The sequence below is a fragment of the Budorcas taxicolor genome, chromosome 6 (assembly GCF_023091745.1).
Source record: "Budorcas taxicolor isolate Tak-1 chromosome 6, Takin1.1, whole genome shotgun sequence".
NCBI classification, from domain to species: Eukaryota; Metazoa; Chordata; class Mammalia; order Artiodactyla; family Bovidae; genus Budorcas; species Budorcas taxicolor.
The window spans coordinates 101,419,639-101,436,006 of NC_068915.1; the positions used below are offsets into that span (position 1 = coordinate 101,419,639).

A 16,368-nucleotide genomic window follows, 5' to 3' on the forward strand; every position below is an offset into this window, starting at 1 on the left:
CGCCATTTCCAAGTTGCAATATTGCTGCAGGCAACTGGCACAGCCCCGCTCTTTCTCGCATTCTTCTCCTCACCCTTTCAAAACCCCAATCCGCCCGGTGAGAATATGGAAACAAGGCTGGAGACAGGGGAAGTCAAAGGGGTGGGGTGGGGAGGGGTTTATTTAGATTTGCAGAGGAAGAGCAGGGCATTTTTCCATTCTCACTCGCATTCCCCAGGGCCATAAAGTTCTGTTTCCGAAGTTGGAAGTGTGGGGGCGGTCGGCGGCATTTTCAACTTGGTCTGAAATTAGGAGTCCACCCCGGAGGAGCTAGTAACTTTTCCTGCGGGGCCATCAACTTGAGCTTCTGGCAAGCCAGAAGTTCGCGAAAAGCCAGGCCTAAGGCACCGGTTGTCATAGGAACCTGGGCGCCGGTCTCCCCGGCGACCTCGTCTCTAGGGAGGGGGCGGGGCTGAGGAGCCGTCGGGCCAATGAGGTCGAGGGGACGGCAGGGTCGGAGATCCGCGGGGCTCCAGAAGTCCGAAGAGGGTTGATTGACAGGGACTGGGGCGGAGCCGGGCGAGCGCCAGAGGTGGAGCCGGAGAGGAGCCGGGAGCTCCGGCAGCCGCGGCGCGGCGAGGGTGACACACCGGGATTACCGCCCCGAGAGACCGTCGTGGCGGGCGAGCAGCGCTCCTCGGCTTCCCGGTCTGCCTCAGGCGTATCTCGGCAGCGCTCGGAGCCGGCGGCCGGAGTTGAGCGGCCCCGCTCCGGAGAGTTTGGGGAAGCCCTTGGAGGCGCGCGGGGCAGCCGAGGGTGCGCTAGCGCTCCAGGGTCTGGCGGTCGGCCGGGGTCGCCGCCGGACAGCGTTTCGGAGGCGTGGAGGAGGAGGAGATGCTGCTTCTCTTCTCCCTCTCCCCAGGCTCCTTCTCCAGCTTCTCCGGCCCACGCCCGCAGCCTCTTGGGGGAGAGGAGGTGGTGGCTCTCGGCGCCCGCGGCGGCTGCCCGCGGCCCGCCTGGACGCCGCGTCCCCGCTGCCCTTGCCCCGCGCGCCAGTAGCCGGACCGGGTCTCGGGACGAGCGGGTAAGGACGTGCGCTGTCCTGGGCGCTGGGCTGGAGGGGCGCAAAGTGCCAAAGTGTGCCGCGCTCTCTATTCCTTCCTCTCTCTGGTTTTTTTCTTTTTTCTTTTTTTTTGGCTTCAGCCTCTCAAAATCAACCTCTCTATGGCCCTGGTGGAAGGAACTTTTCTTTGGTGGTGTGTTAGGGTGGGGGTGGGGTGGCGGGGTGGGTAGGAAGGATGAGATGCTGTCTGATTGTGAATTAGGTAGATCCGCCTTCTCGGCGGAGGAAAGTCGGATCCTTAGGAATGAAACCCCAGAGGGGATGAGTACAGAGATTGTGGGGCAATCGAGAGTGACCTTACCCGCATCGTGCTACTCCAGCTCTGTGCGTGCTGTGGAAGGGCTCCCGGAGTCTGTTTCTCATTTCTGTAAATGATTGTGGACATCGTGTGGTTAGAGGCCGCCCAGAAGAATGTGTATATGTGAGGGTTCGAAGAAGAGGGGGTGGGGTGGTGGGGAACAGAGTGCAGAGGGACGGATACTGCCTGATGCAAGCTCTTTTATTGCTCTTCTCCGCGTTCTGGAGTTAACCACCCCTCTCCCCGCCCCCGCCTTTGCTCATTGCAAGATGCTGTAGTACCGAAAGCCGGGAGGCTAAAGTTTGGTAGAGGCAAGGAAGCATTCACGAAGTTTAATTTCCCTGTATGGTTAAGTATATTGGAGAAGGATGAACTGGAAGAAACATTACCACTAAAATAGATTTACAGCAATACAGTTTTCGTTGGCCTTACCCAGAGATGATAGACTCCTCCACGCACTGGGGCAGCTCATCTGTTCGACAGCCTGTGTCATTTTCGTTTAATTGCATCTTTGAAACAACAAACGCGGTGACTTCATAGGGAGCTTCCTGGAGCTGAGTTTACCTCTCAGAAAATGGGGCAATCGGGTTTGTTTTCAAGGCGGGGACCTAAACAAAATGTAGGACACCTGATCTGTGGGTTGACTGGCGCGCAGGTAACTAATTAAAATGATTTTAAAATTTAGATCTACAGAGGTTACTAAAGGATTGGGGGGACGGGAGGAGGAAAGAAGTTGTTGTGTTTTGAAACAAGCCTTGGTATTTTCCCAAATTCTTGATGCCTGGGTTGGCAGGATCAACGTGAAAACTTGCTTCATGCTCATTGCTCGCTTGTGTTGTGCTATGATACAGATTATTTTTTGTGTTGTTATCATCAGCATCAGTAAGTTCTTGTATGTATTGATTCAGTAAATTCGTACAGAAGCCAATGGTCTGCTTTACGGTCCAGTTTTAGGTTTAGTTTACCTTTTTCATAATAACTTTGTGTTCTAACTTTGATGTTCTAGCGGCTTTGTGGGAGTATGTGTGGGGGAGATGGCAGAATGGAAGCAGGAATTAAATAGAAAAAACATCTAGGTTAGTTATTAAGAAAAGGAACTAATTTGTAGTGTGTTTCACTTTTACAAGAACTTATTTTTTAGCTCTTATGTAGTTTGTCTTGGATTAACATTTGTTCCACCAAAACTTGTACTTGCATGAGAAGCCCACTTATTTTTAGGAAAGTGATTACCAGCATTTTAAAATATTTATAGATAGCTTTTCGTGTCACAAGTAACACACACAAACCATAAAAACCAGTGTCAATTGCAAGGATGGACTTAGATACTATGATGGGATCAAAAGTTTTAACACCTACATTATTTTTTCTGGAGGCATGCCTCAAATGAAAAGTGAATGTGAAAATTAGCTAATCAGTTGTTTTTAGTAAATGATAGATATCAGTCTTGAATGGAATTTGTTTTTTTTTTTTAATTAAGATGAACAGGTCAAATCCTTGCTTTATTCTACTTTAGTAGGTCAAGGATGGGGTGAGGAACATTGTAACTTCTTCCGTATCAGTTGAGTATGTATTTTTTCAGCTCATCTCATTGCCCAGGCCAGAATTCCTAGAGAAGGGATTACTGGGGATAAGCCCCTGCTGCTGCTTCCTTTTTTATTATTTTTGGACAAGAGTTTGTAATTTTCAAATAAACTACAAAACACTTTTGTGGTGCAACTAAATTGTAATTAATACCAATTGAAATCCAAAGGAAACACTGTTACACCTCAAGCCTGTGCATCTAGGAGTTAACTCCTGTCAACATTTTCTTATTTTGGAATATGCTGTGGGAGAAGTCTGTGCCATGAATTAGAAGAGTGAGTTGAAGGTTTTCTCCTGTCAGGCCTCTGATGTAACCAAGTGTGACTCACTTGAGTTGATGTCTCTTTGCAAGGCTGGGGCCTGAAAAAGGAGAAAGGATCTGGTCTCAGGACTGAAGAGTTAGTGCTGATGGGGAAGGGTGAGGGTCTCTTGCACTCTTTCCCATTTTTTTCCACTGACAGCTTTTCTTAATTTGAAACTTAAGAACAACCCAGGAACTGCATTTAAAAAGCTTTTAATGAGCAAATTATTATAGAACATTAAATGGTCGAAGTTAAATTAAAAGTTACATAGTGTAAATTTGTTTGTTGTTGCCCAGGAAATCCTATGACAGACTCACTTGTAGGTACCTCACATCAAAACTGTGGTCTGTAATTAACAGACTTAAAGGAGGAGCTTAAAAGTTGCAGGGGGAAGGATGGGGGAAGGGGTGGTTAGGGAGTTTGGGATGGACATGTACACGTGCTATATTTAAAATGGATAACCAACATGGTTCTACTGTGTAACACGGGAATTCTGCTCAATGTTGTGTGGCAGCCTGGATAGGTGGGGACTTTGGGAGAGAATGGATACATGTATTTGTATGGCTGAGTCCCTTTGCTTTCCACCTGAAACTACCACAACATTGTTAATTGGCTGTACTCCAATACAAAATAAAAAGTTAAAAGAAAAAAAAAACTGGTCTGTAAACTGCTCTATGAGGAAGAGTTCCAGTAATCCTGTGAGTCTAGGGGGCAAAATGAAAACCCCTGTCTTATTCCTGTTTAGTGTCAGGCCCTGTGACTACGCAGCCTGTATGGAGGCTGGATGACAGTAGCTAATAGCTTGTGAGGCAGTACGAGACCAGTTGCTTAACTTCTTAAGGCAGAAGGACAGCAACTCCTGTATGGTCTAGTGCAGAGTCTGGTGGAGAGTTGAACCACAGATGCACATGTTTTTTTCCCCAGGGTTTGCTTAGGAAATACAGGAACTGGTCTAAGCACCTGTTTAAGGATGTTTGCCTTAGCCTGTGCTCCACCACTGAATCCTGCTTTTTCTTTATTTTTCTTTCTTTGATTCCAGTATGAGACTTTATTGAAACAGACTTCCTCAGAGAGAATTCTGCTGTAGTGTAAAGAATGTGGACTTTACTGTTTGAGAAACATGTGTCCAAATCCTTAGGAACATCTTTATCTTTATTTTCCACATCTGTAATTTAATAATACCTACCTCTCATAGTATTTTGAGAATGAAATTAATAATATATATAAAGGTGGCAAGTACAAATTGACAGTAGTTTATTTCCTCCTTTTTTAATCTCTTTTACATATTTGAAAACATTCAGTAATAGCAAAACTTATGATGGTACACCCAAATTGTTCCTGAATGTTTAGAACATGTAACTCACCGTAGTCCTCAGGGTGAGCTTGAATCTGGGTTGCTGAAAGGCCCTCTTGGCTACCAGCAAATAAACGTCTTTGGTTGTATACTGCATCTGTGCTTAATAAACAGCTTCTTATTTTCTTTCTAGTTTAGTGATTCTCTGGCTGCCTGATAGAATCACCTGGGTGGCTTTTAAAAATCTTAATGCCCAGGACTCAATTCAGACCAATTAAATGAGAATCTTTGGGGTTAAGACCCAGACATACATATTTTTGGAAGCTCCCTAAGAAATTACAATGTGGAGCCAAGTTGTGAACCAATATTCTAGTCCTCTCTAGAAGGTTAGCATAGAAAATTCGATTCTCACAAATGTAGCACCAATATTGTTATATTATGTACTTTCCTCTACATAAATCACAAGAATTTAAAGAAAATAAACTTGCATCTTCTGTGTCTATACCCATCTACAGGCTTTTTACTATTTGAATCAGAATGTAAGGTATAAATACTTCCCGCCTGTTCCTTAAAGCTGCGCATGTTGTTAAATTTAAATTAATTTAATTAGGTATCATTTAAAGTTCAGTTCCTTATTTCACTGAAGAATTTTTTAAACCATTTTATTGAGGTATAGTTGACTTACAATGTTGTGTTTAGTTTCTGCTGTATAGCGGAGTGACTCAGTTGTATATATATTTTCCATTTTTTTCCCATTATGGTTTATCATGAATACAAAGTATCATTCCTTGTTGTTTATCCATCCTATAATAGTTTGCATCTGCTAATCCTAAACTCCCTCCCCTCACTAACCAAATTTTAAGGACTCAGTAGCTACTTTTGGCTCAGTAGCCGCTGTATTAAACAGCTCGGCTGTGGAACATTTCTGTCATCACAGAAAGTTCTGTATTACCTAGAGATTTTAAAATTTATATTCCAGTTTCTCCTTTGAAATGAGATGTATAGAGTCGTTTCTGTCAGATTTATAATTGAAAGTATATATAGTATTATTTTTGATAGTTTTTTAAGGAGAAATACCACATTTTTGATGCTTGTATTTCGTCTTTCTTAGGTTTCTTGTGCCTAGTTGTGAGGTTTTCTTTCTCCAAGTTAACTGAGAGGAGGAACTTGAGTGTCCTTATGTTTGTCATTTATATCAGTATGCTCCGAATCTAAACAGATTCAGGAAACAGAGAAATTCATCAATTCAGCCTAAGTGCTGGAATTTGACTCAAGGTTTTTCTTTCTGGAGGAGGCTCTTTTTTTTTCTTTTGCAAATGAAGTCTGTTTGTTGTCATATGATATGATTGAATTTTCCAACAGAAAATCATCTTTAGTTTTAACATGAACATGCACCAGAGACTTTTTCTTCCCACAAGAAAGCATCCCCTTTAACAAAAATGAGGTTCCTAAGCAGTTTGAGATGTTTGAAAGCTAACACTACGTCATCAGTTTCAGTGGTATTTGTCACTTGTTAACTACTGAGGCGCAACTTAGAGGAAACTGCACTCGCAGTTCATCTCAGCTGCACACCGCCCCCCCCCCCCGCCCCACCGCACTGTAAAAAATACCAAAAGTCAGTTTTCCTTATTGGCTTAGGGTTTTAGACACTTTTTCTAGAAAAATGTAATTTCTAAAATAAGCATTTAAACTATTAAGGGATTATTTATTTTAGGTCTTTGTGTAGTCAAATACCTGTCTGGAATATATAGTGTTGAAGTGAAGAAATAATCAGTGTTTTGACACAGGAGTTTCCCTTATCATAATATTTTGAATGATAAATTTATTCCCTCAGAGTCTTTCATATTCTTGACTTTGAGGTATAATTTCATAGGATTATTTGAATGCAGTATTGATTAAAGTCATTTTTCACAGAGTCTATTTTGATTTTACTCTTATGGCTAGTTTCTAGAAGTGAAGGAATGAACTTCAGACAATGATTCAGATGTAACGTATATAAATTTTCTAGCTACTATATGAAAATTTACAGAAGCTAAAATGTATCCTTGTAGCTGTACTTCATGAAAGCTGAAATAGATGTTTTATTAAAAAAAAAACTGATCAGCTATAGTTGAGTTTAAAAAAAGAAAAACATTTTAGATTAAAAAACTGATAAAAAATTTAAAATATATAATAAATATAATTTAGGAGTGCTTGATTATCAACTGTAAACTGTCTAAAACTGTTCTGTGGTTATATACCATTCAATTGAGTTCAGTCAGAGCTTTGAAATTCTGGCAGTGCTTTGAGGTATATAAAAATAAATAATAAGTAGGATATGTTATTACTTAATACATGGCAGTATTGCTATTTCAGTTATAATTCAAGTCAACACATACTTCAGTGTTCATTGTTATATAATACTTACAAAGAAATCTAGACTGTATTGTTTTCCATTATTAAAATTTAATGGAAATTTTCAGTTTTTAAATAAAAGAAAATATATTAATGTGATCACATATACTTATGTAACTAAAGACAAAGCAGAGCTATATTTTTTTAAAAAATAATTCATCTAAATCTTTCTGTTTGTGCTTAAAGACTTTGTCTAAATTCAAAGGTATTTTAAGGCTGTATTGAGGTCCTGAGGTTTAACTTAAAAATAGATGATATTGTTCCACCTAAAGGGATTTTAAAGAATCACTGTTGATGGACCAAGCCAGTTGAGTGTTTTCTAACAGCAACAGTGATGAATCTGGAGTAATAACCTTATTGTGATGACCTGCTCCCTTTTTAGTTGTTCTATATTCAGCAAGTATACATTGAGTACAGTAAGTGTACACGATATAAAGTTCAGTAAGTGCCTCTGCCAGGCACTCTGCTAGCCACTGGTGATACACAGAGATCACATTTCCAAGGCAGCAGATAAGTGGAATAGTCTGTGCCCACATATATTTGATCATCTGAGATCATGGCAAGTAAACCAGCCTGTTGACAGGATATATTGACACAGAAGAGTTGTGAAGATAAAAATGATATGTGCAAACCGTACAAGCATCTGGGTACTGATTTGAATAGTCATGAGTTGGTTTTAGCTGCAGTTGGGCGCGGTGTTGACCATCCCGCTTTGACTTAGAGAGAGTATAGCACAGAATTTCGAGCACGGACGCTGGAGCCAAGCTGCCTGGAGTTTAGTTGCTGACTCTGATATACAGGCTCTTTGGCCTTGTGCAAATTTTCGCTTTTTTTCCGTCTAAAAAATAAGGATTATAGCTAAGCCTCTTTTATAGGTTTGTGGTAAGGATTAAATGATTAATTCATTGAAACATGTAAAGCAACAAAGCAGTACCTAATACATGTCGTTGTTCAGTCACTAAGTCATGTCCGGCTCGGCACCCTCATGGCCTGCAGCGCAGCAGGCTCCATGGGGTTCTCAGCTAATGCATATGGGTATTTAATAAATATTAGATTATTATTTTTGATATACATACATTTTACTTATAAGTGTTTTTTAAAACATTGGGTAAAGGTAATACATGAACTTAAATGTGTTTTTTTGTTTCAGCATTCATGGCCCTGCTTGTTCCTTGGGTTACGTGTTTCCGTTTCTTCCGCTCACTACTTGGACTTGATGTATGTTATCTGTGCCTAAGTTTCACACGCTTCATGGAACTTGTGAAAATAAATGTCATTCTCTTCAAACTACTCTTTTTTTTGCCATGCCTTGTAGCTTGTGAGATCTTAGTTTCTTGACCAGGGATTGAACTTGGGCCGTGCAAGTGAAAGCACAGAGTCATAATCATGGACCACCATGGAAGTCTGTAAACTACTCACTTTTAGAATCCTACATCTCCTGTTTTCGAGTTACTTTTTAGATCATGTGACATGTGGCATATGTCTTGTTTGAGAACGGATTTGATTCAGTTAAATAATACATTCATATTCTAGTAAGGTGAATGATTAAGGAGGATTTACTAATTTCAATTAAATTGGAAAATGATTGTAAAGTAAATGGAGCAATTTTTAAAATGAGACTGTGAACATGATTAGAAAGGAGAGTCCCAGAAATGTCTCTGATAATACTGTGTTTGAAGCCAAAGGTATCTATCCTCCCAAAGTGTCTATTTTGAAAGTTAATACTCTCAAGATATGTAAACTGTTCAGTCACGCAAACAGAGATATTGCTGCAGTCCGTGGAGTCACAAAGAGTTGGACACAACTTAGTGACTGAACAACATGTTGTTATGCTCTTAGGGGTAAGCGTTTTGTAACATAACGTAAAATTCTTGAGTAAGTATTACTGGACATTTATCCTGTTACTGTGTGCACTTTTAGACCCTTTAATATTCTAATGTACCTTATGAATCTCTAAGATAATAACATATACAGTTATCCCTTACTGTTCTCCAGGGGATTGATTCCAGGACCCATAGGAATATAAAAGCTGTGACCAGTCAAGTCCCTTATGTAAAATGGCATAGTATTTGCATATTACCTATGCAAATCCCACATACTCTAAATCATCTCTAAATTACTTATCATATCTAATACAATGTAAGTACTATGTAAATCATTGTAAATACTGTATAAATCTTATGTGAATGGTTGCCAGCATGCAGCAAATTCAAATTTTGCTTTCTGGAACTTTCTGAAATGTTTTTCCCCCCAAATATTTTCCATCTGAGGTTGGTTGAATCTGTGGTTGTGGAACCTGTGGTTACAGATGGTCAACTGTTTATCATTTTCATTTCTTTGACAATTTAACTGCAGAATTTGTAATGCATCTCTTGTAACAGGGGAATTGATTTGGGAAATATTCTGTGTGCTTGCCCTATCCAAAACCACTGCAGTGAATTGTTTTGCTTCTTCTAATTAGAAATTGCATTGGGTTGCTCGTACAGAACCCTGGCATAACAGGGCCTAAAGAAGATTGGGATTTTTTTTTTTCTGTAACATAAAATCTTAGCATAGTACTCCAGAGCTGCTGGATAACTGTTTCAAGAAATAGCAATGAACCCAGACATCTTTTTTTTCTTCTCTACCTCCTTATAACATGGCTTTCATCCTCACGATGCCCTCTTGGTGACAAAATGGCTGCTAGCATTCTATTAAAAATGTTGTCCTTCTAGTTAGACAAAATATGGAAGAAATGGAGAAAATGGCAAAAATAACAAAAGATGAGTGTGCCTGCCAGCTGAGTCAGATCTTTTCAAAAACTTTTCTTGAATTCCTTACCCAGTGCTATACATCACGGGATGCTGGGAATTGTTTTTTGCTGGGCACTTGGCTGTCCCCAACCTGACAACTGAAGAGAGTAGATATTGGGGATTCAATTATTGTTTTCTTCAGATTTCCTGACACCTGATCTCCATTTGTTTCCAGCTTAATAGTATTTGGTTGTAGTAGGTATGGATAAATTATAGGTCCTATGCTAGGTTTTGGGGTGGATACTGGACTTGGTTTTACTGACTTATCACTTGATAGCTAACACATCTATTATGTTAATTAAAGTGCCTTGACCTAGAAAATAATTAAAAACTGGATTTACTGTCTGTGGAGGCTAGTTCACAGAGATTGTTTAGTATTTTATACTTTGTGCGGTTTGATACTTAATTCCTTGTAATAAATATGAATCATTCACACAATTTTCATTATTTAACCTACCATTGAAATATTAAACTGAGTTACTGATAACCTTTAACAGGAGAAAATTAATATATTTATGTTCATTCTCAAATGTTTAGCTTTTGTGAAAACTAAATCTAGGCTGTGTCATAATTTGCTGTTCACATTCAAACAAGTTTGGAAGCATAGTATAGTAGAAAGAGCACAGATTTTATATTTAGGTAGTCCTTGGTATGTATTTTAGATCTTTTAGTAATTAGAGTCATTTTGGATAAGTGATTTATCCAATCTCTTTGATATATAAAATGGAAATAATATCTACCTCAGGAAGTTCCATGAGCTTTATTCCTGAGTCATTACATATATAAATTGGTTGGGCACAGCCCACTGATTCAGTTAATAAGAATTCTTTACCTTTCACCACACTTTTCATCTGTATATATTGGACACAATAGCAAACTAGGAAATATGATTCATTATATGGAGAAAAAAGCATGGCTTATCTGTTTGTCCATGCAGATTTTAGCCTCAGAAGTATGTTTTGATTAGGTCACTGACTATGCTTTGGTTATCAGATGTATTCCAAGTAAGATCTTTTTAGACATAGTAACTACACATTGGTCACTTTAAAGCTAAAATGATTGACATCTTAAGGGAAATAAAGTGGGCAAACCTGCCATGTCCCCTTGAATATGTGAAAACTATGAAAACTGGTAGAAAAAATACCCACAGAATTATTTGACGATAGTTAAAATAGCAGCAATTTAAAATGTTTTACAAGTAATGTAAATTTTTGTTGTAATGGTCTTTTGTTTCTTAACTAAACTAATTATACAGCTATAAAGCATTTGACTGACTACTCTGTGTTTGGAATTATTTTTGGTATATTGAGGAATGGGCTTCCCTAGTGGCTTAGTGGTAAATAATCTCCCTGCCAGTGCAGGAGACACAGGTTTGATCCCTGGATTAGGAAGAACCCCTGGAGAAGAAAGTGGCAACCCACTTCAGTATTCTTGCCTGGAAAATACCATGGACAGAGGAGCCTGGTGGGCTACAGTCTCAAAAGAGTCAGCCATGACTTAGCGACTTAAACAACAACAGCATTGAGATATACTAAAAAAGGAAAGGAAAATGGCTCCTACCAAAAAAATTAAAATCTAGGTTAAAAAAAAAAAGCAAATAATAAAGATAGGAAACCATTATATTACAAAACAATCAATACAGTACAAGTTTTAAGAAAGTGTGGCTCAGTCAAAGGATTCACTTGGGTAGAGATTGATCTGTTTTGGAGACACTGTTATTATCTGGGAGCAAGCATGGTGTATCATTTGTTGTTGTTAAGTTGCTAAGTCATGTCCGACTCTTGTGACCGCATGGACTGTAGCCCACCAGGCTCCTCTGTCCATGAAATTCTCCAGGCAAGAATACTGGAGTGAATTGCCATTTCCTCTTCCAAGGGATCTTCCTGACCTACTCACTAGATAATTTTAATAGTGAAAATCATTTGTAACTTTTAGTTTACGGTTAGAAGTAATGATCTTATTAAGGTGCGATCATTAAGAATAGTTTATGACCCACTCTCCATTCCATTCTTAGTGCATTTAAAAATTGTCCTTTGGTTTGGTTGACAGCTGTGTTTACAGAGCCCCAAACTCTTGGTGACTGCTAACAAAGTTTCTTTTCTTCTCCTTTGAATTGACTCTTTCAGTAGGCTTGCATGCCTTGTATGTGGTGCTGTAGAAGGGAGATAAGAGAACTCCAAAATTTCTAAATTTTAGTTCACCATACAGTTTTAAAATTCATTTGCAATATAAACTGATTGACATTTGCTTTATTTGGAGAAGTGAAATTTATATTCTGGAGTTCTTTGAAACATAAAATCTCTATTCACCCTTTCCCTTAAGTGTTTTCACAGCTTTTTTTTTTTTTCCCCACTTAAGAATTTCATAGCATTCTCATGCAAATAGTTAGATGATCATACAGTTTTTCACTCAGTGAAAAGTTTTGTTGCTCCACAAGCTTTAATTACAGTAGCAGGTAAAGTGTGTTTTATTAATTTTAGGTATCTTATTTTTCAGAGTAGGCAAAACATGCATATTGAACAAGATTGAAAAGTACAAACATTAAAAAGTCAGTCATCTTTCTAGTCCTGTCTCCAGGTCCCCTCTTGGGGTGCTTTGCTGTAACCTTCATTTTCAGTTATGTCATCAGAGCCAGGAGGAAACATTATATACCAAACTAATGGTTCAGTTTTCCTTAATGGGCAGCTTTATGTGTACCCTCTGAGTATGCTAAAAAGTTCTGTGCTTTTGAAAATAATTTATAGAAAGTCTTCCTTTTTTATATATTTAATGGTTCACTTTTATTTTTTTTATTTTCTCCCTGCCCCCAATTACCTCATTAGTCAAACATGTCTCACATTTTTGACCTGTTCATCTCCATTCTTTTGTTACCAGTTAGAAATCTATTAGTAGTAAAAGCGAAGTTGAATGTTTTACCATTAATATACTGTTTTGTTTGTTAAGTTGGACATTTTCTTTTAACTGAGGTTGATAAATATTTGGTACAGCTGAAGTTGGATTGTTTTGCAGTTGAAGGGCAACTTAAATGTATTTTAGTTCTTTTATGGAGTATTGAGTTACAAAGAAACCCTAGTATATAGAAATGTTTGGTATATAGAAATTCACTTACTCTTCTGGTTTTCTTGGTTAATGCATGAAAACCGAAGACTATATATGGACCGTATATGGACTTTTACTTTATACTAGAAGTTCAAATTTATTACCTGCTTAGACTGCATTGGTAGAAAAAGTAAGAGCATACTTTTCTGATAACATTGTTATCGCTCTTTGTAATTATGCTGTCTTTTATGTGTACCTTTTGAAACATAGGCAAAAGATAGGGTAGATTGTAGTTTCTAAATGCAAGCTGTATCTGAATTATCTTATGAATTGGTTAAAATAAGCATTTTGGGATTTAAAATGTACTCACTCCACATACAGCTTTCCTAAAATTGGTAGAAAATAAATATGCTTTTTATTGTATCTTTTTAGGAATCCTAACTTCCCCCTTTGAAAAAAAACATTTTCACCATGCTTTTATACATTTGTTTTATAAGTTAAAAAATATAAGTTAATTTGTTGGGATAATGTTATACATACCCTTCAGTAGGTATCACTAGCCTCCATACCTGTAGGGACAAGAAAGGTCAGAGATAGTTGAGGGGGAGAGGAAGACAGTAATGAATGATAGATATTGTGATGAACGAAAGGGCTCAGACTGTAGCTAACATGGACATCTGCTTGCCACCTGGAGTCTTGCCCCATCTCCTTTTCTCCCAAGATTTTTATATGACATTTATTTGACACTTTGGAAAATACGGTCTGGGCCATTGCTGTCCAGGAGAAACCTAAGTCTGCAGGCCAAATAGAGCCCATGGGCCACGGTATGCCCCCTGTGCCCTAGATTCTTTTAACAACCTTACACTTGTATGAACTTGCCATATTTTGTTTTGACATTTATTAAGGGATAATGATAATGCTTCCAGCTGTCTGCCTTGATTAATATTTCACTTTAGCATATTAGTTATATAAACATTGGATTTTTGCGTAAGAAGACAGGAAAGAATAAGACTGTTTTCTAAAATGCGTCAAGGACAATGTCTTTGTAAATGTATCAGAGACTTGGTTCTATGATGTTTCTTAGAAAAATTTAGTTCTCAATCTCTTTCTTTCTCAAAGTCTGTCCTTCTTCCTTTTGCCTGCCTGCACATCCAGTATCTTCGTGCTCTTCCCATGAATGTTCTTTTCATTTGCAAGAATTATGAAAGAAATCCTTCGTATAGAAACTCTGCAGAATGAAAATCAGTCTCTGACTGACTTAAGCTGCACAAACTTCTAGACATTCTTCACTATAGCATTAAAATTCCATAGCCTTCGTACTATTTCTTTCAAATGTGCTTTTTACACAGAAGAATGACTGCCTTTAAGGCAGGCAGTGAAAAGGCTCACACAGAGGCAATCTAGGGGGGCAGGCTCATAACCATGAAAGATTTGACCCCAAGCCATCAGGAGGGATGGTTGAACTGAGATGCCGTTTACAGTGGCTCAGTACAGAGAAACGAGCATAACAAAGCAGCAAGACTTCCGCTTCTAGCCAAGACGCAGTAACAGGGACAAGATTCTGTCCACACCAGCTAAAAAACGAAGAAAATGTTGGAGACAACTGTTTTTAAGCCACTGGATGTCAGGCAGTGAAAGACAGTGATATCCACGACAGAGAGAACTAAGGTGAACCTTCGGATTGCTCAGGTTACCAACTTGAGAGAGTTTCTAGGCTGTGGTGCAGGGTGGGAAACCAGGTGGAAAACGGTGTACACCCTGAATTCAGCACTTATTGCTGAAAGTCTGGGGAGACTAAGGCAACCAGAGTTAACAGGACAGCGTAGTAAGGTGAGAACAGAGCAGAGAGAACCCCAGAAGGGTTCCTGCAGAGGGCCCTGCAGAGGGGCCTCTTTGAGTGCTCAGCTGAGTACTCTAAACACATGCATGTGAGGAAACTGACGGACTGTAGAGGAGCCGCACAGAAGGAAGAAAAGGAGCAGTGCTTGTGGGTGCTGGCGGGGCTGGGAATAGTGCCTGTTCCCACAAATCAGACTGGAAGGCCTCAGGGTTCATAAGGTGTTAGATAGGGTACACAGAAGAACACACCGCACCAAACAAGCCCTAGACCTGCATTGCTCTGGGCCAGACTAACACATCTTAAAAGTTAGACCTGAAAGGATCAAATTTACAAGTTTTCAAGTAATTTAACTTCATCCCTAAGCAAGACTCAAGAATATGTCTAAATACATTCAGTATCCAGCAAGATGAAATTCACAATATTTGGCATTCAATCAAAAATTCCCAGGCTTGTAAAGAAGCAGGAAAATATGACCTGTAATGACAAAGTAAATAGATTAGACTGCACACAGAGGTTAGAATTGACACAGAGGTTAGAATAGCAGAAAAGTACATTAATGTAGTTTTTATAACTGTATTCCATATGTGCAAAAGTTAGTAGGAACACACTGAACTTCTCAATATGAAAACTAGAATGTCTGAGATGAAAAATACAGGGATGGGATTAATGGCAGATTAAACATTAACAACCTAGATAGCATATTGAAAAGCAGAGACATTACTTTGCCAACAAAGGTCCGTCTAGTTAAGGCTATGATTCTTCCAGTGGTCATGTATGGATGTGAGAGTTGGACTATGAAGAAAGCTGAGCGCCAAAGAATTGATGCTTTTGAACTGTGGTATTGGAGAAGACTCTTGAGAGTCCCTTGGACTGCAAGGAGATCCAACCAGTCCATTCTAAAGGAGGCCAGCCCTGGGTGTTCTTTGGAAGGAATGATGCTAAAGCTGAAACTCCAGTGCTTTGGCCACCTCATGTGAAGAGTTAACTCATTGGAAAAGACTCTGATGCTGGGAGGGATTGGGGGCAGGAGGAGAAGGGGACGACAGAGGATGAGATGGCCGGATGGCATCACTGACTTGATGGACATGAGTTTGAGTGAACTCCGGGATTTGGTGATGGACAGGGAGGCCTGGTGTGCTGCAATTCATGGGGTCGCAAAGAGTCGGACACAATTGAGTGACTGAACTGAACTGAACTGAAACATTACAGAAGAAAAGATTAGTAAACTTGAAGACAAAACCAGTATAAAAATCATTTGAAGTGAAACACAAAAAGGAAAATAGTTTTTAAATTAACAGAGCATCAATTGTGAGATAACTTGAGGTGGGCTAATATACATGAAATATGAGTCCCTAAAGGAGAGAAGGCCATGATGAAAAAGACACTTGAATAACTTACGGCTGAAACTTCCAAATTTGATGAAAGCTATACACATGCAGGTTCAGAATCTTAATGAACCCCAAGCATAAGGAACATGAAGAAAATTGCAGCAAGGCACATCATATTCAAACTGTTCAAAACCTGAGAAAGAGGCAGTGTTAAAAGCAGCCAGAGAAGCAAAGGAGGAATAAGGATAAGTGTTGACAATATATTTCTTGTTAGAGACAATGCAGGAGGAAGACAGGTGTAGCAGTGTCTTTAAAGTATCGAAAGAAACTGTCAACCTAGAATTCTCTCCTCAATGAAAATCTTTGAAAATTGAGGTTAAATAAAGACTTTTTTCGGA

At 39.2% G+C, this 16,368-nt stretch overlaps 1 protein-coding gene across 1 annotated transcript in view; it reads left to right on the plus strand.

Annotated features, from left to right (window-relative positions):
• The first annotated feature begins 1,974 nt into the window (after positions 1 to 1,974).
• The window catches only part of PTPN13 (protein tyrosine phosphatase non-receptor type 13), a 223,801-nt gene continuing 209,407 nt past the window's right edge, over positions 1,975 to 16,368 (plus strand). Inside the window, exon 1 of the mRNA XM_052641697.1 lies at positions 1,975 to 2,055. Coding sequence (XP_052497657.1) covers positions 1,975 to 2,055 — 81 coding nt within the window. The remainder of the gene's footprint in view (positions 2,056 to 16,368) is intronic.